Here is a 22,916-nt window from a genome sequence, read left to right as displayed (position 1 = left end):
GGGCTTACAAGGAAATTAAATATGCCAATTGGTTATAAGGCAATTCTACCATTTGTTAGCACAAACACTTTAGCACTGGTTAACAGTCTTGAAAGCCAACAAAAACTGTTGAGAAAAGAGGAGGGGAGAAGACAAAATGTTGGGGGATGACCCTGCTAAAAGGGCCAAGTCCAACAGTTAGTAATCAGAAGGATGGTTGCTGGAGGGGTGATAAGGAACTGGCACTCGTGGAGTTCAGGTTGCATTTAAGCAATTATTAGATGTGGTCCCACGGTAAGTGGAGATAAGTGTGATGTAGTAGTTATAATCAGTAATGTTCATGAATAAGAAGGTAGACTGTACATATAGCCAAGCTATGAAGGCATGGTGCATTCACGTTGGTGATTTGTTAGCAGTGAGTGCAGCTTAAAAATAGGGATGCTGGAGTTTAGACTAAGTAGTGTTGGTGATTGGTAATTAGAGACATCCTAAGTCTGTTGAGCTTGAGAACACCACTCAGGCTGCCTTTCATTTTCACTGTTTCTAATTTTGATACAACCTTTCCTAAAACGTATAGAATTACACCAGGGTTCACTAAAAGTATCTATCTTGCTGAAATTAAACATTTTCTTACTTAGTTAAAAGTACTTGGAACCTCTCACCTTCTGCAATTCAGGAACCATCTGTAATGTGCTTGGCTTCTTATTTTTCTTTTTCTTTATTTCTCTACACCATGCCCACTATAAACTAAAATGTTTGAAGATCTATCTCCTCTTGTGAAATCTTACTGTTCACCCCAAACTGTTGTCTTGAGGGACTGAGTGGACATCATTTTATCCACATATTGTTTGTGCCAGCGTGGGATAGAACCACCTCATTACGTGTCCACTTATCCATGCCTGATTATGGGAAATACATTCCCATTGTGGTTCAACTTTAACTAGTGTGCAATATATGTGGCGTATGGTAGGATAGTGACTGCAACATGTGGTGACCTACATCTGTTCTTACATTTTTATGTGAATCCTCACTTACTATAAACTCTGTATCTTGCAGGCATGTGTTGAATGTGCTTGGGAAATCTAAGGAGGCTTCAGAACTGCTGCCCAATGACCCTGCAAAGAGGATTGCTAATGGAATTGCAACAGCTTGGGAACTGTATGGATCTGAAAAGTATGGTATCTCCATTGTGTTACTTATGTAGTCCTAGTGTTTCTCCTCCTCCATGTTGTACAGTCTATTTGGCTAGTTAGTCTATTACACCCCGACAATAAGATGAAATCAGAACTTCTTGATAGACCAGTATCAAATGCGTCCTATTGCATGGTAATGATTAGTCTCTTCTGGTTAGTATGAGTAATCTGCTCGATTTAGGCTTCCAACCAATGGCCGGTCTTGAGGTCCAGCCCTAGGAAGAGGGACCGTGTTATGTCTGGCCTGTCCTAGTTTTCAACAGAAGACAACACCACAAGGACGTTTTGAGAAGCTTTATACAAATTCCACTGTGATACATTTTGAGGCTGCCAGAGCATTTACAACACCTTCATTAGGTCTCTCCTACAGACAGCTTTAGTTATGTTGTAGCAGACATTTTGTGCTTTCAATACAATACATAAAGAGCAAGATTTTGGTCAGCCTCATGCTCATGATTGGATGGCTTTCTTGCTTATCTTACTTCTCTGATCACTAAGCACTGGAACTTTTTTTAACAATGTATTTTTTATTTGTGTACATATAATTATCGGCATATCGATACAACGTAATCAAACAGCAATGTTACATTGGGCAATAACAATTTTCCCTCCATCAAAGACCTATGAGGAAGCAGTCTTGTGGCATGTACTTTTTACTTTTTAGTATGTAAATCAAAGAAACCCCAACATTAACCTCTCCTCCCCACTGGTGCTAGTTATAGCAGTCATAACATAGTATTCTCGACCACCAAACCTGTGTAGAGAGTTGGTGGAATCACCAAGGGCTTACTGGGCACCTATTTATCACAGACTCCACTGACTAATTTCTCCTAATAAGGGACCTATGAGTGCATCCCAGTAATCACATTTCAAAGAGAAGGACAGCAAATTCTGCACTCGATAGGGGCACTTCAAGGCATGTGGGTATCACATTGCTTTTAAATTGCTCGAGAAGCTTGGCCCATGCCTGTGAAACAAAATATTTCCATAGACCTGCTTGTTCCTCCCTATGTAGTCATGTGCTCTCAGCCTGGCCTCAGGTCTGTACCCAAGTAATTACTGCAGGTGTGCTATTGTATTTCCACCAAATAGAGATGGCACATTTAGCTGATATTAGGGCCAAGTCCATGATCTTATTCACAAGTCTATTCAGGGCAGATGAGGGAGTAGGTCAAGAAACAGCCCTGCTGATGTGTTGAGTATGGAGAGGCCTGTTGGACTCTTGAGTATGTACAAGATCCTGACCAAATAGTGATAAAGTGTAAGGCAGGCCCATAGCATTTGGATAAGGTCAGCTGCAGGTAAAGAACAACGAGGACAGCTCAAGGTTGCACCTGGAAAAATCCTATGGATTCTGGTTGGGGTAAAATAAACTCTATTAAGGATGTTAAATTAATTACATTTGACTCAAGACCCATAGGATATCCTGTGGGGGTAGTCCAGTAGCTTCTGCCAGTCAGAGTTGTGTATAGTGTGAGCTGGGTCCATCTCCCAAGCCATGTGCAATGTGTTAAGAGATTGGTCAATCTGTTTTAAAAAGGCTCCATTGAGGCCCCTAACAAGTTTGCCCCAGGTCCCCATCACATGGAGTGTTTGATTGACTTCGTGTGTAGGTGTTAATGTGTGCCATATATGAAATAGTTCATAAATAGACTGCTTAAAGCATTCTGGCGAATGATCATGCTCAGCCATTAAGGTGGGGAAATCCATTAACTCCCCATTGAGGAACAGATCTTCCAGTTTGGAGCGGCCAGATATGTGCCAGCTATGCAGATGTTCCGACTTCAAATGTCCCACTGTGGTCAGAAGACCGACCAGAGGCATATCTGTGGAAAAAGGAATCTCCTTTACAGTTATCCTCTCCACTATGATTAGACAAGACAAAGCTACGCGGAAGAGAAACGTGGGTGGAATAGGTAAATGCATAGAGGGATACAACAAATAGTGTAACAGACCAGCATTAAATCTTTTCTTAGGCAGCCATATTTCATGAAGAGAGCAGCTGGAGGACCAGTAAACTACCCACTGTTACTGAGCTGCCAGGTAATAAAGTTCAAAGTCCGGAGGAGCCAATCCTCCTGTTTCCACCATAAGTTTAAGTGTGTCAAGAGCTACTAGGTTGTGCCCATGCCTCACCAGCACCTGCTGCCCCCCCACCTCACCTCATCCGTGTTGCTAGTCAGGTGTATTGAGTGGCAGCAGGCCCAGGAGTGCACTAGCCACAGGCAGTGAGGCCACGTAACTCGATCTCCAGCATTGGCAGGCAGAGAAAACCCCATGCTCTGGCTCTCAGCTGACACCTGAGTGTGACTATGAGCTTCACAGGGTGCAGCCCTGTAGGATGCTGTAGTGTGGGGACCTCGGGACCATGCAGATGAAGCTAGATTGTAGAGGGAGACCCACTCTCACGTGTCCACCACTGTCGGTGGTTAGCCCATGCTTCTCCTGAGCATTGAAGCTTTACGTCTGATTGTATGAGTTGTATTCTTTCACTGCTGACTTGAGAAGACTCCATTTTTCAGCAGTTATTGAGGGTGCTCCACATCAAGCTTGTCATTTTTTAATTGATTTATTCTTCTAACATAACATCATGTCCCAGTTTTTAGAGAGGGTCCACTGAAAATGGAGTGAAGGAGCCTTTTTTATGTTTTCCAAAGCAGGAGTAATTAGCAGCTGTTATAAGTGTGCCATTTGTTTTATTTTTTAGGGGTACAACACTAGCAAATTGCCCTTCCCTGTCTTCAGGCTGATGCAATGAGGTACATAGTTCTTAACTCTCTGTGCTTGCTGTTCCTCTTCCATATGTGCACATAAATAAACCATTGTTCCAGACAATAAAATGTGTTTTATATTGTGCGCGTGTTTAATCACCAGGCTGCTAATTATTTCAGGAGGTAATGCTGTTCATCTTTTTCAGGGCTGTTGTGATGGTCCTAGTGGGAAATGTTCAAATGTTTCGTCTTGACCACCGCTGCTTTGAACACAAACTGTGGAAGAGGTAGGCCGTGCTCTGAAAAAATAACCCTTTGTGAAGAACTGAGGATGTGCTGGGTTTCCTTTCCCCTCCAACACATATCTCAACACTGCTTAAGAAGTCTTTCCATCGCAGTGCATAGGGGGTGTAAGAAACTGGATATCTTACACTTCCCAGGAATAGGAATAGGTGGGCCTGAACAGCAGTTCTGAAGTTGCTTGCTGGACACAACAGTTTGACTTTCTTTGAAGAGAGAGCTGGTACCAGCCATCTTTATTTTTTAGCCTTCTGCAGTATGTTAATTGATGGTGAAGCTGGTGTCTAGGGTGACTCCAAGTGACGTGGCACTCTGTGAAAGTTGGAGTGGAAAGTGACAAAGTTCATGTCATTGAGCCAGGTTTGTATTGTATCTTGTTTGATCTTGGCAGTTAACAGGAATTTTGTCTTGGGAGTGGGAAAACTGGTGGGAGAGCAGATATTCAGTGGAAAAAGGGCAGGCTGGGTGAGAGTGGACAGTCTCTAACAATAGCGAGCATGTTGGGCAGATTCTAGGGAGAGCATGCATACTTTAGAAAGGGCAAATTGGTGGCAACCAGGAGGGCTGGTAGACAGGACAGCATGGAAGGCTTGAGGGAGAGTAAGTTTGCTGAGGGAGAGCAGGCAGACTGTTGGGAGCTGCTTTCACAGAATGAGGCAGCAAGAAGGCGAGGTCCACCACATGTGGAGCACAGATTGCAGGATTGTATCAGTATATAGAGATATGAGTGATGGTAACAAAAATATATTTGTGATTAATCGTGACTAGGGGGGTTATTCTAACTTTGGAGGAGGTGTTAATCCGTCCCAAAAGTGACGGAAAAGTGACGGATTTACCACCAGCCGTATTACGAGTCCATTATATCCTATGGAACTCGTAATACGGCTGGTGGTATATCCGTCACTTTTCCGTCACTTTTTGGACGGATTAACACTCCTCCAAAGTTAGAATAACCCCCTAGGTCTGTAAAATTAACCCAAGACTGTGATCAACCACTTTGTGCCCCGCTGGTAGGTCTGAGTGAGTACAGTTGTCATGGGTTGCAGGCCACACAAACAAGAGTGAGTTACTTACTCTGACTACGGGTGAGAACATAACTGATATCTGGAAAGATTGCTAGTGGATACATAATGTGATATATTGTAAGCCACATTGTTGACCTCCAGCTCTGAAATTAGGTACAATAATTGTAGGAGTGGTGAAGAGCAGAGAGGCTGGAGTTGAAGTTGGCATGCTGCACAGAGACTTTCTGCACTGTGGCACAAAGCATAGAATATTGTGGAGAAAGGAGAAAGTCAGACACCCCACACACTCCTTATTTACATGCCACCATATCAACCATCGCTTTGGATTCAAGAAAAGAGTGGGAGGAAGAGGGGAGAGCATGCAGGCTAAGGGGACAGTGGGGAGAATGAGTACTCAGAGAAGGAGTAGGCAGGCTGGGTCGGAGTCGGAAGGATGGGTTGAGAGTATGCAGGGTGATGGCAAACTGGCAGACATACAGACAACACACTCAGCACAAACCATGAAGGAAGCATTCAAGTTTTAGGTAGCAGTGTAAAACACTCCAATTAGTCCTTGATTGCATGACTATGCACAATCACCTAAAGACGGACGGCCTCGCAAACTCTCAGCACCAACAAAAAACAATGAAAAGCCTCTACTGCATCAACAGATGTAAAAAAAAAAAAACAGCCCAGATTCCTCTCCCATTTCTTGTTTATGTTGATTGTCTTACACCAGATGCAGCAATCTTCTGCCTTTTGTTAGGTTTTCTCTATACAATGTCTATACAGTATATACAGCAAATACATACATATATACTCCTTAACTGGCTTGTTTGCTCTTCTATTTTCATGCTTTAGTTACAGTAGTTTTCTTTGCTCCACTTAGCTACATGTTATCTTCAGTCTTCTGCTGCTCCCTATTTGTCTGGCCCAACTCCCGCTTTTCAGTTTGGACTGTTTAATGCCTTCTTTGGCTCCCCATTGACATGAAGCACAGGGTCATGGAGGCATGCTGCAGTGCATACCTTTGTTTGGCCTGCTGCCTGTAGGTGGTCAGGAATGGCAGTGTATGTGGGGATCTCTTAGAGGGTTTGGGCTTCACTCTGAATGAGGAGCACCTCCTGCATGATGGGTGCACTCTCCGTTAGCATAGCAATTACCAGAGCACAGCCTGGTAGAGATTAAAATAGACTGGAATAGTGTGGAGACTGGATAAAGTGTGGAGCCCTGTGGAGGTCTCCATGAAACAAACTGCTGTAAGGAAGGATATTAGGAGACAGGAAACACAGGTAGATTCCTAAAGGAAGAATTTTCTCTATGAGAAGTTTTGGCCTCCTACGCTTCCCCGTTTTTCCCTTGCCGCTTACAGCAAGCCACCTCTTATTTCCTGCCTGCTGCCTAGCCCCGCCACTGCCTTCCAGTACCTCCCTTTCTCCTCCTTGCACCCACTTAATGGAGGCCGCAGCGCGACCCTGTTGAGCAGGTCCATGGTCCAGCTGTTCCCAATCCGCGGGATCGCTCTTGCTCCTGTCTTCTTGCTTTTTTAGCACCTGCCAACCCTCACAGCTAATTTGCCAATCTTTATAAATCCATGATTGATTGATTGTAATAGACCTGACATGCTGAGTTAGTGTTTCCCCAAAGCTTTTTCTTTTCTACACAGTTTTGCGGATTCTCTTTAAGTGCCTTTGGGGCCTAAGTGCTTTCCCACTGTGAATATAGTGTGAAAGGGCGTGTGTCTTCCTTCCTATGACAAGAAAGTGGGGCTGACCAGTATGTGCACAAATACACACTTGTGTCTCTATGTACTTGGCCTGTCACAGCAGGCCTGAATGGGTGCATTTGCACCCGTGTGGTGTCCTTTAACTTGTGTTCAGCCTGCCCCTGCTGGCTTACGCATGCACCAGGGTACATTTGCCCATGTAGTGAAACGATCCCCATGTGTTTCTTGTATACACATGAGAGCTGCTCGGCACATGGGTTAACATAGGGGATACCTTACATTTGATCCTGAACTTCCCCATTGAATTAAAGTGAAGCAACCTCATGGTGTTTACTATCATTGGATTCACAGGGACAAACCCCTTTCCATGGTAAAGCTGTTTTTGTCAGTAATGCTCTAGAAATGCCACTTCTAAAAAGTGGGAATTTCTATGTTCTAAAAACTCTGTTTTGGTGCCTTTTAATTCAAACTCCATTTCGCTGGAGGCTGGGAAAAGCACATCTGTGCATTTCTCAGCAACAGCCATAAAAACTGGTCACCCACAATGACCGGCCTCTACCAGATGAGAGCCTGGCTGGATAGATTGGAGGGGGAGGTTTTGTCACTTTACCTAAAGGTAATGATCTGCATTCCATGGCCCCATGACAGACAGGCCTGTAATTTAGAGGAGACATCTGTGGTTCAAAGGGGAATACTTTGAACAAACCCTAACTTGGGCCCACACCAAGGCAGGGTCCGGAGACTTCCCGAGTGGTGGGCAAACCTCCTTTGTAGACTTTTCTCTCCTCTGCTGGTATTTCTTCCTCCCCCCCCCATATTGTTCCCAAGTGCCTGAACAACAGTGACTCTGGCCATGTGCGGCTTAGCACCAAAGAAAAAGCTGTTCACATTTTTAGCTTGTGAGAGGTGGGTAGCAGGGCTAGGTGGAGGGTAGAGGAAGGAGTTGGGACCCCATATGGGGTCTGCGAGCTCAGTGACACCTAACCTGCTTGATATCAGTGCACTGTGTTAGGGTGCTGGAAGAAGAGCGTATGCAAGTGCATATGTTACAGCCACTTGTTATTTGTGACACCACTTGGCTGTGCAGAGTGAGTATGTGCGAGTGATTGTGGGTGATTGTTACACCGTATGACGGTGTTACCAGACACGTTAATTCTTTTTGCTCTGTATGTACATATTGCTGCTATCGTTGTGAACCGGGGTGCATCCTAGGACTATGTTGGGGTAATCGCTGAGGTAGGTCTTTTGCTGACAATATTTGGCACCTCATGTGGGTGATGGGAAGGAATGTATTATTTTTCTCACATATGCATATTGCAAATGATGTTTTATCACAGTTGGGCCTAGTACTGCTAGTGTTGCTTCATATGGCGAATCTTGCCCAGAGTTACATGTTATTCATGCTGTTTTAATTAATGTCTGTGCTGAATACAAAACTTCTTTACATACACCTTGTGTGAAGTCCCTTTTTTGATGCTCAGGGTGGTTGTTGTGTGGTATTGCTATGCCATTACTGTACACATTGCCCCTGTGATTAGCCTGGCTGCTCTGTGGCAAGCTACCCAAGGGTGGGCGCAGGTTATACAGTGAGTGTAATCACCCACCCCTAGTGGGAGTAGTGAGTTCTGCCTGGCTTGGGCCCAGCCTCAGCCAACCAGAAAGAGACACCTCCAACAGATTGCTTACCTCATCATTCTCCATTCATGGAGGACAGCATGGCCGACTGTGTTCAGTGCCCTTAACAAATGTAACAAGATGATGACTCTGTCCCCACCTCTCCCCATCTATTGTCATCCCCAAAAAGGCAATACCAGCTGATTTAATTCTCTGAGCTGCCAGACCGCCCTACAGTAGTTCACAACGATGCTGTTACTGTATCCCTTTGCCAGATTAAGACAGGATTCTGAGAACATTGAACCACAAAATTGTGAAGTCGAGCAGTTAAGCCAAAAACTGCGCAAGCCTAGAATGCAGCCCAGTAAAACCCCTGAGTCAGTGTTTAATTTGTAATAAAATAAGCGCAAATCCCTATGTTTTTCTTAGGCTAATGCCCTTGGCTTTCCAAAATGCAGTGGCTTCTCAATATCGAGGCTGCCTGGTCTTAATTCTACTTAATGCCTCCTCCTTGCACTGACCTACACTTCCTGTCTCTTTATCTCATGAGCATCAAGACTGCCTAGCCTTCATTCTACTTCATGTCTTTTTCTTCTATCACTCAAACGTTCTTGCTTATATTTGCACTGTACGCCTATATTTTGTTACTTGTCACTTTTGATTGTCTGTGGGGCCACCATGATGTTGACGCTTGAACTGTGCTTAACAGAGGTCACATTATCAAATAAATAAGTATGACCCTATCTTTTTTCGAAGGAACATCCTTGTGATACATAGGAAGTTTAAAGACGTGTCTGAGAGAGCATCATTGGACAAGGATAGGAGGCTATACATGTGAGTACCCCTCACTGTCCACATTAAAGTGTATCTACAGTTTAAAATGCTCCTCAAGGTAGAGCAAATGTTCAATATTCTATGGACCTGATGTACAGCAATTTAACAGTCGCAAATCCTGTGATTCACAAAATCTGAGGATGGCTAATTACATAGCTAATAAACTCATTATATGAATTGATGAATGGTTTGGAATGGCAACATGGCATCCCTGCAATTCGGTGTGCAATGTATGAATGGGTTTCAACTTGAATTTCGGTCTCAAACCATGGAAGGATTAATGAATTCTCAAAGGAGGTGGTAACCTATCCACAAAGTGGAAGGGGCTCATTCCCCTTTGTGCATGTATTAAAAACGATTATTGTGAAGTAGGCAGTGCTCTCGGTATTCACTGCCTGTTCTCAAAAGTACTTTTTTTTAAAGTAAATTTCTTTTTAAAATGCAGCAGTTTCCCTTAAGTAAAACAGACTGCATTTAAATAAAAACACATTTTTATCTAAATGCCATTACATACATAAAGGTCTGCTTACACCAGAATTCCTGTGATTACATCCAATTCGAGTAAATCTCAACTTGCAACCTACCTCATTATTATTCATGAGGTAGGTCAGATTGTGACCTACTAAGGATGGTCATTTTGTGAAGTACCCTGATAGTGTATAGGTCTGGTCATAAAAACTCATTCGATTTGCAAAATGTCGGTGTGCAATTTGCTGCCACGTTTGTGAATCCAGTTGTAGTACCACCTCTGGGGTGTAAACATGCCTCTTTACTAAATGTTACATATGTATTAGTGTTAAAATCCTCTTTCTTTTTTATTTGTACTCACTTAAATATTTGTTTTAAGGAAATTATTCTACAAGCTTGCTAATTCTTTCAGGATTCTAGCTGCTTCTAGTCTTCCACTTCAATCCAACATGAAATCCTAATTTGGGAATGGAAAAAAATTCTATTTTTCCCTGAAAACCACTAAACCAATAAACTAAATTTGACTCATTAGTGAGAGAAGTGGGAGGGTGCAGGAAGGTTTCTTGCTTTGACTGCCGAACTATCACAGATTGCTGTTTAAAGATGTTCAGTCTATGCACAGTGCATTTTGATTGAAATAAAAAGCTGATTTAAATAAAAACCTGGGTGGCAGGGGCAAGTAAAACTTTCTGAGGTGGCGAGAGAATTAATCAGACTTTTTCTGCACCAACCACAACTCCCGCTGTTGAGTTCTGAAGCAGCTGAGCAGGGTCCAGGCCTCAGTCGATCACACATATAGGCCATAGCTCCAGTCTGAAACTACCTGTGCAGTGCCTTCTTGCTCCTTCGAAGCACTGGTGCTGGAATGACTTTGGGGAGAGTAGAGGGCGGTCATGGTCTTTAACATTGTAGTATTCAAAGTAATTCTACTCTTTTCTGGTGACTCCCTCCCTTTAACATCCTCAACATTTCCTAAAGAATATGTGAGGTTGGGGCAGGGAGGGTTGGTTTTAATGCACATTTTCCTGAAACATTGATCTAATGTGGAAAGAAATGCTTATTTATGGAGAACACCTTTTGTTTTCAAATTGCTCCTTGATTATGTGAAATCAGCAGAATCAACCACTGGAAATGCAACTTGGTGGCTTAGGGCATCATTTATAAATAGGGAGACAGGCTACCAAGTCATTGGAATGCTGGCGGTCCTGTGGCCACTGGCCCAGGCAACACTTGGTCACTGTATCTAAAGTCCCATGCCAACCAAAAGGGGGAATTTAAAAAAAAGTGATCACAGAAACAAGCAGAGTTTAGATTTATTAAGAAAGTGTTGGGCAATGGTAAAGCCAAGTATTGTACGCTAACGATGAAAGTTTGTGCAGTGCATGCTAGTGGCAACAGTTGAGGGGCACATGCAAAGAACACCATAACGCATGTGATAGAAATGTTGCTGCAAACAACAAGCAGTTGGCACCACATTTACTCTGGAAATGGTAACATGAGTCGATGACAGACACTGCTGAAATGGAGAAAGAACTAACACCAGGTAAGACAAGTCATACACAAACATTGAGAACTAAGGGCATGATTTAGATCTCGGCAGAGGGTTACTCCATCACAGTCTAAATACCATTGTTTTCTCTGATATTTTGATTTTGGCAGAATGGATATTCATCACCGTCGCAAAGTAGTAGCCCTCCGCAGAGATCTAAATCAGACCCTAGTTCCCTGTCCAAGTCCATATCCTCCTATAAGGGACTCAGCTCATATAAACACACTATGAATGATCTGAACAGGGCACACAGACACATTATAAGTGGAGGGGGAAAGCTGCACAGAAGGCTATCACTTGGTAGGTAGAGCCCTTAGCCTTGCAAATGTGGCACACACAAACAGTACAATATACAGCATGTGTAACACAAATGTATGTCAGTGAGAGGAACACAGCAGCTATGTGTCTGTCTGTTTCCACCTGCGAGCTGAGTACAGTGATAACATGAACAGGAAGCAGGCACCACTGCATGACTGTGGAACACAATGAAATACATCATAGCAGAGGCCACTTCATGTTGATGCAAAAGTCAGTTGCACTTTGCACCTTGAATAAGTAAACCCCCTTGATATGGTCTATTTAGAAACATTAATTAAAATCTTAACACTGTACTGTGTAGTGTCTTCATTCGCCATAGCTTTGGTGAGTATGTCCACAATTAGCCATGGCAAGCTATACACATCAGAAAGTGCTGAGTACCTAAACAGTTAGTCATGACATGCATAAAATACCAGCACTTCGCTTTGTCCAATGTTTTCCTTCTGCGTACTTAAAACCGGCACAGCAGACTTTTCCACACAACGTTCAGAAGACATTGCCCTCTCAAAGCCGGCTATTAAACCTGTAGTGATGAGGAAAACAAGATGTTATTGCTGCAGAAGATGACCAAATCTCCACTTGCACAAACAAGTGTTCCCATGATATCAGCACCCACTGAAGAAAACATCTTTGCGTCAGTCACTCGGAAAGATGTGAACCTACAAATTAACACTCATCAAGATGTTGTCAGACACACAAGACAGACTCATCAAATTTGACAATAGAATCAATGAATGTCAAACACACATATATTTGAGCGACAGATGTAACAACTTGGAGCCCCTAAATGCATTAACTGTACAGGAAAGTACCACAACACCTTCATGACAAGACTATAAAATACCTTGAAGGGCCTTAAGGAAGCCCGGGCAAACACTAGTTCTTCTCCAGAGAAAAATATATGTGATCCAACTGCACCTAATCCTTTAAGTAGCATCGTTCAAATCCATGTCTTTTACAGGCCTCACTGACATACTCTGGTCCCTCACACCAACTGCTGTGAAGGAAATGTCTTTCCCTGGCCCTTCATCTATGCCCTTTCCAGGGAAACTCTTCCACTGTGAACTATGCCTTCCTCACTCAATGCTTCTTCCCAGATGGGTCCAGACAAGATCCTCCCACTCCTGAAAAAATCCACATTAGGCCCTCAGATTCATAAGCTTTGTTTTTGACAGTGTATTGACTTACAAGCTTGGCTGATTAAACAATGGGATAGGAATTAAACTAAACTTCATTTCTGTGTGTTTTATTATGTGTTTTGTAAAGTTCTACGTGTGGATGACCTAATAGGGATAACAGAGATGATGGGACAGCTGGGGGGGCTGATGGTGAAGTCATCCAAGAAAAGCTTTTCTGAGGCTGGTTAGTTTTAAGCCCTGATTAACCAGGTTTGGGAGATGAAAAAGAGAACTACAAATGAGGTGAGATAGTAATAACTCCTGCTGCGTTGGAGACCCAACTTATAATACACTGGAAAATAAAAGAAGTGTGAAAACTGGAAGAAGTCTTTTGTAAAACTTGAGGAAGTCTCCTTCAACTCTCAAATAAGCAGTGAGGGCATTCTGGAAAGGTCAAAGCTGAGAGTGAAGAACATCCACCTTATTCTTTCTGTTTTCAGGAGCAGATGTCAGCTAGATCCCCAATGTCTGACCCATACTCACCTTCATGACTTGGTCTTGCCTTTCTTTGCTGCTCTCCCCTCTACATCGTCTGCACTGTTGGCATGGTTGACTATGTAGACACTGCCAAACGGAGCTCTCAACGGGCCTGCAACATTATCCCTTACCTAGATTTGGCATCTCGTTATTTGTAGGTTTATACCACCGATTGGATGTAGATTTTCAAAATAATGGACCACTCAAAGGCTTTCAGGAAGTACACACAAGGACAAGGAGTCACATGTGTGTAATTGTTGATATTGTGCATCACCACAATCGGAAATGGCATATTTATACTTGCTCACCATTTTCTGAGGGTTGCTGAGGGACCATTCACACCCTGGAAACAAAGGCACTCCTAGCCTTTGAGGTAGTTAATCTCTAACATTTCCAAACTGAGGAAAATGTGTTGCTAATATCCACAAACCTGTGAATTTAGAAGTCTGTACAACTGTTCCTGTAAATCCACTCCCTGACAATGTGAGTAGATTTACCCTGTGAGTGGGATGTTTGGGGCCTGAAGCATGTCTTGGAGATCAATACTGACCTGACTCAAGAGACATTGCATCCATCTTGTGATGCTGACAGAACAGAGCCACACAGATGTACAGGAGCTGCGCAAGCCCTCAGGCCTCCATTTATGAAGACAGTGGCTCATGGGGGCAAGGATATCCTAAGAACTGGAGAAGGAAGGAGACTTACATGAGGTTTTTTACTTTAGTGAAGAAGGGCCATCTTTGGTCAGTCCTTCTTCCTAAAAATTACATTGATTATTTTACTAAATAGTACCCTGATGTTAAGTTTTGCAGATATTGTTGTTTCTGAATAGTGAGTGTTTAAGTCAGATGTCTGTGAGAAAGATGATACCTTGGGTCTTTTCCCTTACGATTATAGACAATATAAACTTTATAGCATGTACTATGATTGTAGAAACCAAACACAGAAATGCTGATATTGGCAATCCTTCTTCTTGGTAATGTTTTCTAACAGTGTGAAGTGTTTGCAATTTTCAAAAGTGCATTCCCTTCATAGAACTCTTGAAAGGAGTCTAATTAATTTCTAAATCTGTGTTTATAGAGATGGACATGAAGTTGCTGTGGCATATTTCAGAACTGGCTACTTGCCTGAGGACTACAGCGAGCAGGTCCATAAAGATCACACCTTCATATTCATGGGATTTGTGTATAACCTCTCTGTCTGAGATGTCTGGGCATCCCTCGCTCTAACTCTCTAGATACTAAGACTCTGTTTCTCCCCTTTCCCAGCTCTCCTTCCACTCTGAACTGTTGCAGATTGCGGATCATGCAGCTGACTTCTCTTTCTTCCCCAGATATATTCCTTCATTTCAGACTCTTCTGTTAATTAGTAGTGGAAAGACTTTCTCTGCTCATGACACCTGATATGAACGCCTTATTCCAGCTATTATGCTATTTTATTCAGCTCATTTACAAAACAGACACAGTTTTTATACCTTTGTTTTACTTCCTTTCCTTTCACTGGGTCCCTTTCACAATCTAGCTTCCATCAAGAATGCATTGCTGACAATTCCTTTTCTATCTCCTAGAAGCTTTCTCAAATATTTTCTAGATTATTTTGTGATTATTTCTTGCTTCTAGTGCTATTATGTATGTCCTAGTTCATAGCAATGCAAACATTATAATTGTTAATGTATTTTCTAGTATTTAAGGTCATCAATTTAAAATGAATCCCCAACCGAGCAGAAGAAAAATGTAATTCATCAGTCATATCCTACAAGAACCCTGGCCAAGATTAAGAATATTTGTAACTCATGGTGTTGGTAGACTTCTGTCTTTCACAGACATTTCCAAATGTGTTCTCTAAACTGGTCAACCCAGTAATAATTTTTTTAAGGTTATTGCAGTCCCAATTACATAGAGACATAAACATGGGTTCATTTGAAAATCCATGCTCTTTCCAGAGTTAAAGAGTTGCAAAAATCCAGGCATAAACTTGTTTAGATTCAGTCTCTACAAACAGCCAACTGATCCTTCTTTACAAACTATATGACATTTATGTGGATGGCCTCCATCTTACTTAATCTCCACTACTAAGAGTTTCTACCTTTTCAAATCTTATTTAGAAAAGAACCAACCCTGAAAGTCAGTCTGCTAATTCACGATTAATTTTCAGCATGACTTCTGATGATATTATAGCCCTCCTAACCATGGGGAAACAGCAGTCTCATTCTCCTGGACCTGTCTACCCCGTTTGACACTGTCTCCCACCACATCCTAATCAACACAATCCACCACATCGGGATTCAAGGAAATGCCCTCAAATGGATCATCTCATACTCCACAAGCAGAACCCAAAGGATCTATCTCCCACCGTTCACCTCAGACCCCAAGAAAATCATCCCCTGGAGTCCACCAAGGATCGTCCCTCAGCCCGACTCTCTTCAACACCTACATGACTCCTCCCTGGCCATCATCGTCTGATCACATGGAGTCAACATAATTTCCTATGCCGATAACACACAGCTCATCCTCTCACTGTCCGAAGATCTCTCCACTACAAAAGCTAACTTCCACTGATGCATGAGAATCGTAGAGGACTGGATGACGGCCAACTGTCTCAAGTAAAACACCAAAAAAAAGGAAGCCCTCATCTTTGGGAACAACACCTCACCAGGGACTGACACATGGTGGCCCGCAGAGCTCAGCACACCCCCTCACTGCTAACAGACCATGCCTGCAACCCCCTCATCATCCTAAATAGCAAGTTATCCATGATGAAACAAGTCAACACACATCCACATGCTTCCACGCCATTTGCATGCTCCACACGATCTTCAGCTGGCTCCCAGCAAACACCAGAAGGACTATCACGCAGGCCCTCATCCCCAGCAGATTGGACTACAGAAACTTGCTCTACATAGGAATCACAGCACACCTCCTGAAGAAACTCTAGACAACACAGGCCTCAGCTTCGAGACTCATTTCCAACCTCCTCAGGAGGAACCCTATCACACCCCATCTCAAGAAACTACCTAATTCAGAAGAGATGCCAGTTAAAGATGCTAAACCATTCCTACAAGGCCCTGCACAACGGAGGACCAACACACATCGACAAACGCCTGACCTATTGGCAACAGATCAGACACCTCTGATCAGCTTCCCTCTCTCTTGAAGACACCCGACAGATCCTTCTCACACCTTGCAGCCAAGGCTTGGAACAACCTCCCCCTGCACCTCAGGACTGCACCGTCACTCCAGTGATTCAGAACAGAACTAAAGCTCTGTATTTTCGAATTATCATACTTCCACACACAGCATACAGCTCCACCACCTCGAGACCCTCACAGGTGATGTGCAGTGCTCTAGAACTGTCTGATTGATTGAATGTGCTGGGAGATTGAGGTGGCTGAGGAGGCAGGATCACCATCTCTCAAAAGATTTAAGAGTGATGATACTCATTAGGAGCTGCTGAGGTTTTGTCTTCAAAGTGGATGATGACTGCAGTAGTAACATTTTATTGAATGTAATTATAAATCAAGAAACGACTATAAAAACAATCAATACATGCATAAATTTAATTGGGATAAAAAGTGATGGAAGCTAAATCTAAATATTACAAAACCTCTAGCAAGCGTTAATCATAACAACCTAAAGACAGAACCAAATAAGTAATTTAAAATAATAATAAAAGTAACTCAAGTCATTGCCAATATTTTGTGATATAACTAATAATTTGATTCTTTTTACCCTGAAAACTCAACTGTTGGCTGACCTACTGCTTCAACATTCTTCTCCATTAAAAAGTAAATGCACAAATTGTTCCTCAGTTTCAGAACTGCTAGACAAATACAACTGATGTTCTAGAGTTTCAACAAAATGACTACAATATCAATATCAATTCCAGTATTTGAAGCCAGGATCCTTCAGTTTCTAAAATAGGAGTACACAGCAAGTGGGATCAGAGTGGAGGTTTACTATTGATTCTAGGGATCCGACTAAAATTAAATCAGCTTGGTCCATTTTCTCACATGATGTTTCTATTCTTGTTTTGGGTGAAATGCGATGAAACAAAAGGGTCAATCCTGATTTGTGGTTACTGGTAATTACTGGTGATTACTGGTGACATGTGGTAACATCAGGCAATTTAAAGTAAACCCCAGGGAGTTACTGTGTGGACCGGGATTTATTAGGCATAGAACTACATTGAATTGTCAGCCCCACACAAATAGAGTGCGAGTGGCTGTTGACAGCGTCACACATGATTTTGTCCTACTTTAGCATTGAATACCTCCTAGCATCCAAAATGGTGGCGAGGATGGATTTTCACTAAAAATAGAAGTAAACACTGATCACTATTTAACAAAATAAGTTGTAAATTTGTGCAATTCTTTTGGAACTTCACATTATTTTTGCGTACATTCCTTGAATTTAAGTTATTTGCTATTTACAGAAATAGATGAATTGTAGTGCCCTCTTCCTGGAAAATAACTTCATTTTATGACCACTTATAACTCTGTTGCAGCTTGTCTCCTAAACTTTCGGTGGCAGTTGCGTGGAATGTCAGTAATGTGCTAATTGGATTTCACCTTTCCCCACCACTGCTCTTTTTATAATCCCAAAAATGTATGAATGTGGAGGGCTGGGATGTGTTCTCCTTGCTGATAATCCTATCTTCTCTTAAAGGGCTGGGAGGCCCGGCTGCTAATGGAAAGGTCCAGAGCTGTCAAGTGCCCGGATGTTGCCACTCACCTGGCGGGTACCAAAAAGGTGCAGCAAGAGTTGAGCAGACCAGGGGCCTTGGAGAGATTTCTGCCAGGCAAGCCAGAGGCTGTAGCCCGAATACGGGCCACTTATGCAGGACTTTATTCTCTGGATGAAGTAAGTACATTTATTTAGTGCCCTGATGCCAACACCTGTCTGGAGTTGTCTTCTCAGTTGGAGGAGACCTGGCATACTAGTTCCATCAGGACTGCTCCTATTGAAGCAGGACCAAGATTGATTTGCATCAGATGGGCCTTTGTTTCAAGTAGTAGTAGTAAATATCTTTAGTCTGTACTTTTTTTGAAGACCATAAACGAACAAGTACATACATCATATATGTAAAAAACACTTAAACTGTAAATTAAAGAAACACATAAAAAGATGGCACTTATAAAATCAACACAAAGCACTGTCACATGACAACAGCAGTGGCCTAAAACTTCAGAAAGTTCCAAAACATAAAATAATAAACATATATCACAAAAATAGATAAAACGCCACTAAAATACCACTTAAATTCCATAATACATACAGAGGTCACAAAAAATAAAATCAATAAAAAATAATGGGGGATATTTGCTAGTCGCTTGCACCACCTTAGCGCCACCCTAGCATAATTTTTTTGACCCTAAGGTGGCTTTCTGCTGCACCATATTTTCAAAATGGCGCAATGCTTGCGACCACTTGCTTGTATGCAAGGTGGGTGTTATGGCTAAGGAAGGCCCGAAAAAATAGCGCACTGAAATTTGCAACATTCCACTGCCCTATTTTTTATGTCATTTTTAACGCCTGCTCAGAGCAGGCATTAAAATGACACACCCATTGTATTCAATAGGACTCCATGTGCTTTAATGCACTAGCATCAACATTTTTTATGCTTGTGTAGCAAAGCGCCATGGTAGCGTCAAAACATTTGATGCTATTATGCTAAAGGTAGCCATAGTGCACCGTATGGTAAATATGGCACAACCATGGTGTTGTTATGTGCCAATAGGGGTGCGTAGGAAAAGTGCCACATCATCAATGAAGCGCCACTTTCTTGTACATATGCCCCAATGTGTGGTTGATGTGTACTTAACACAACAACGAATCAGTAAAATGGTTATGATGTAAATACAAAGTCATGAGGACTCTATCTCCCCCACATCAGAGCCAACATGTGAGTTGCAAGCAATATGCCTAAAAGCCTAAAAACTGTTGTGTCTAGATGACTAGCACCAAAGAGAATATCACAGTATTGAGGCAAAGATTGAGGGGCATATTTATACTCCGTTTGCGCCGGAATTGCGTCGTTTTTTTTGACGCAATTCCGACGCAAAACTAACTCCATATTTATACTTTGACGTTAGACGCGTCTAGCGCCAAAGTCCATGGAGTTTGCGTCATTTTTTAGCGTGGACACCTACTTTGCGTTAATGAGATGCAAGGTAGGCGTTCACGTCTAAAAAATTGACTCCGAGGCCTGTGCGTCGTATTTATACTCCCAGGCAAAATTCACGCCCGGGAGTGGGCGGGTCAAAAAAAATGACGTACGGCCGCTTTTGCGCCGTTTTTTAGCGCCTGCAAAAGGCAGGCGTTAAGGGACCTGTGGGCTCGGAAGGAGCCCAGAGGTGCCCTCCCATGCCCCCAGGGACACCCCCTGTCACCCTTGCCCACCCCAGGAGGACACCCAAGGCTGGAGGGACCCATCCCAGGGACATTAAGGTAAGTTCAGGTAAGTAATTTTTTTTTTTTTTTGTGGCATAGGGGGGCCTGATTCGTGCCCCCCTACATGCCACTATGCCCAATGACCATGCCCAGGGGACATAAGTCCCCTGGGCATGGCCATTGGGCAAGGGGGCATGACTCCTGTCTTTGCTAAGACAGGAGTCATTTCAATGGGGGTTGGGAGTGAAAAAAAATGACGAAAATCGGGTTGAGGCGAAAAATTTGCCTCAGCCTGACTTGCCCCATTTTTTCATGCCCAAACTCCATTTTCCCCTACGCCGGCGCTGCCTGGTGTACGTCGTTTTTTTCCACGCACACCAGGCAGCGCCGGCGGCTAACGCCGGCTAACGTCATTGATTAAATACGGCGCCTGCATGGCGCTTCAGAATGGCGTTAGCCGGCGCTAATTTTTTTGACGCAAAACTTAGTTATCGCAGTTTTGCGTCAAAAAGTATAAATATGGGCCTTAGAGCCGGAGACATCTACTCAAATAGCATTGAAACGGAGGGCCTAAAATAATTATGAACACATGCTCTTCCAACGCACCCGCCAAGCATAAAGTAGACACTGGTAAAGTGCAAAAACTAGCCACTCTGCACCATCACTTTTGAGAAGTCTCTTCATGTCCTTGAGACGATTCACAGCTAAAATATGGCTGATGGGAATCAGACAGCACCTCCTGATAGCCTTATACCTGATACAGAAGAATAACAAATGTTCCACTGTTAATCGGTACCACCTACTGCAAAACCCATTTACTGGGATTGTGCCATACCTGAATTCCAGATACAGGCCCTCATTACGTACGACCCTGGCGGGCGGCGTTATTTTGGAGAAAGGTACTGCCAACAGGCTGGCGGTACATTTCCCCAAAATATGACATTGGTGGTTTGGCGCAAGCCAAACTGCCAATGTACCACTCCTTCTGCCAGGGCAGTAACAGCGGCCAGGCTGGAGACTTTGGTCTCCAGCCAGGCGGCCGTCACAATCGGAATTCTGACCACTTGGGATTATGACCACTCCTACCGCCATTGTTTTCGTGGCAATCTAACCGCCACGAAAACTATGACGGTAGGCACTATCAGTGCCAAGAAATTCCTTCCCTGGCATTGATAGGGATCTCTCCCCTCCCCCTCCCTAGAGTCTTCTCCCACCCTCCTCTTCCCCCTCCCGACCCCCCGACATACACACACCTACACGTGCAGACATACACACTCATACACACACCCACATCTACCCACGCCTGCATACATTCATACACACACACCGCAACACACAATCACACATATAACAGCACCCACATATTCACACGACACAACATACATGTACACTCACACCCATTCATGCACACACGCATTCCACACGCCTCACACACACACACACACACACAAAAACAGTCACACACACCGCACAAACACACACACAACACCCCCCCTTGTTGGGGAACCTGACTTACCCACTTGCAGGAGGTCTTCCGGCAGGAGACGGGGTGCGGCACTGCTGCCAGCAGCAGCATCCGCCAGCGGAACACTGCCAGGCCATATTATTTGTGTCATGATACGGTCGGCGGAGTTCTACTGGCGTGGTGCTGCTGCTGCCAGCAGCGCCACCTTACTGTAATATTATGTTGGACGGTAGGTAGCCATGGCGATGGTCTTTTGGAGGCCATCGCCGCGGTGGTAGGCGGGACTTACCACCAATGTTATAATGAGGGCCACAGTGTTCTTACCTGCAAGGCATCAATTCTGTTAAAAAATTACTCGCACTTCATGAGATCTTTAAAAACCAAGACCTCTCCATTAGTACGAATAAGGAGCTACTCTTCAGCCAGTTTTTATTTATATAACCCCAGTAGCTCTTTTTAAGATGCAACAAGGTCCTTTTTTAATACATTCAGGCTCGAACCATAATTCACTTAGACCCAATCTCGTTAACCCCTTTTGGCATATCTGAGCCAGGTTATACTCCCTCTAGTATTGAATTGAGTGCAATGATGTCTTGGAAAGATTCTCTCATAGGGAGTGGAGAATTATTAGACCAAGTTCTAATCCAGTTAGCTAGAGGTCTGAAAGCAGCTACATGCTTGATATTTATCAGGCCAAGGTCCAAACGCATAGGAGTGAGTGGCGTACCATGAGGAAGTGCTAGGAAAGATCTCAGAAAGGTGTTCTCTGTTTAATCAATTGGACCAAGATCATTTATACCCCATATCTCTGCACCATATAATGCTGCACCGTGGCTTTGGCTCAATATATCTCAATAACAGGGGTAACTGGCCTGTATGTTGATGATTTCAGCATTTTAGTAATAGCAAATCTTCCATGGTGCAACTTTAACTGGTTCTTTGAAAAGTGAGGGGTCCATGAGAGTGTGTTTGTATTACTAACTTCTAAATTGTCAAGCTGTTTCACCATGTCTAAAAAATAATCCCACTGCTTAATTTTACCTCTAAAATACCTATGGGGATTGAAGGTCATGACTTTTGTCTTGCCATGTTAACCACCAACCCAAATTCCCCACAAGCAGTTAAAAACTAATCAAGTAGGTTTGGCAACCCCATGGGAGATTGTGACCCCAGCAGAGTGTCATTAGCAAATAAAAGTAATGACACTTTGTGTCCTGCAGTAGAAGGGGGATCTCAATAGCAATCAACTAAAGAGTCAATTAACCCATTGATTTATAGGGTGAATATAGTTGCTGATAATACAAAACCTCGCTTACCCCCTTTAGACGCCCTTATACGCTCTATTAGCACCCGCCCATGTCCCAGCATACTTGCCCAAAGTTCTTTGTGTAGAGCTAATCAAAATTTGCAAACGACTCTGGTAACCCCATCTGATCCGGTGCAGCCCACAATTTATCGCTGGGGATAAGATTGAAGACGGTACAAAGACTACATAAATGTGGTCTCTTTCACGATTACATATTTCCACAAGATCATTAAAAACCTAAAAATGTGATCGATGTTGCTTGTGCTTTCCCCGAAACCCACCGGTAGGGAAAATAGGATGTGGCCCTCACTTGCCCAGTCACAGATCCTCTCAAGCAAGTGCATACAGAATAATTTCTTTGATATATCAAACAGGCTAATGGGCCTATAGTTTGCTGGATCACAC

At 43.2% G+C, this 22,916-nt stretch overlaps 1 protein-coding gene across 1 annotated transcript in view; it reads left to right on the top strand.

The window, feature by feature from the left end:
- LOC138282981 (glutathione synthetase-like) overlaps positions 1–22,916 on the top strand; it is a 234,175-nt gene that overhangs the window by 137,849 nt on the left and 73,410 nt on the right. Inside the window, exons 6-10 of the mRNA XM_069221069.1 lie at positions 1,036–1,152; positions 4,090–4,170; positions 9,284–9,361; positions 14,432–14,498; positions 18,016–18,210. Coding sequence (XP_069077170.1) covers positions 1,036–1,152; positions 4,090–4,170; positions 9,284–9,361; positions 14,432–14,498; positions 18,016–18,210 — 538 coding nt within the window. The remainder of the gene's footprint in view (positions 1–1,035; positions 1,153–4,089; positions 4,171–9,283; positions 9,362–14,431; positions 14,499–18,015; positions 18,211–22,916) is intronic.

Source organism: Pleurodeles waltl, chromosome 2_2 (genome assembly GCF_031143425.1).
Source record: "Pleurodeles waltl isolate 20211129_DDA chromosome 2_2, aPleWal1.hap1.20221129, whole genome shotgun sequence".
Lineage (NCBI taxonomy): Eukaryota > Metazoa > Chordata > Amphibia > Caudata > Salamandridae > Pleurodeles > Pleurodeles waltl.
This window is presented reverse-complemented; position numbering and strand designations above follow the sequence as displayed.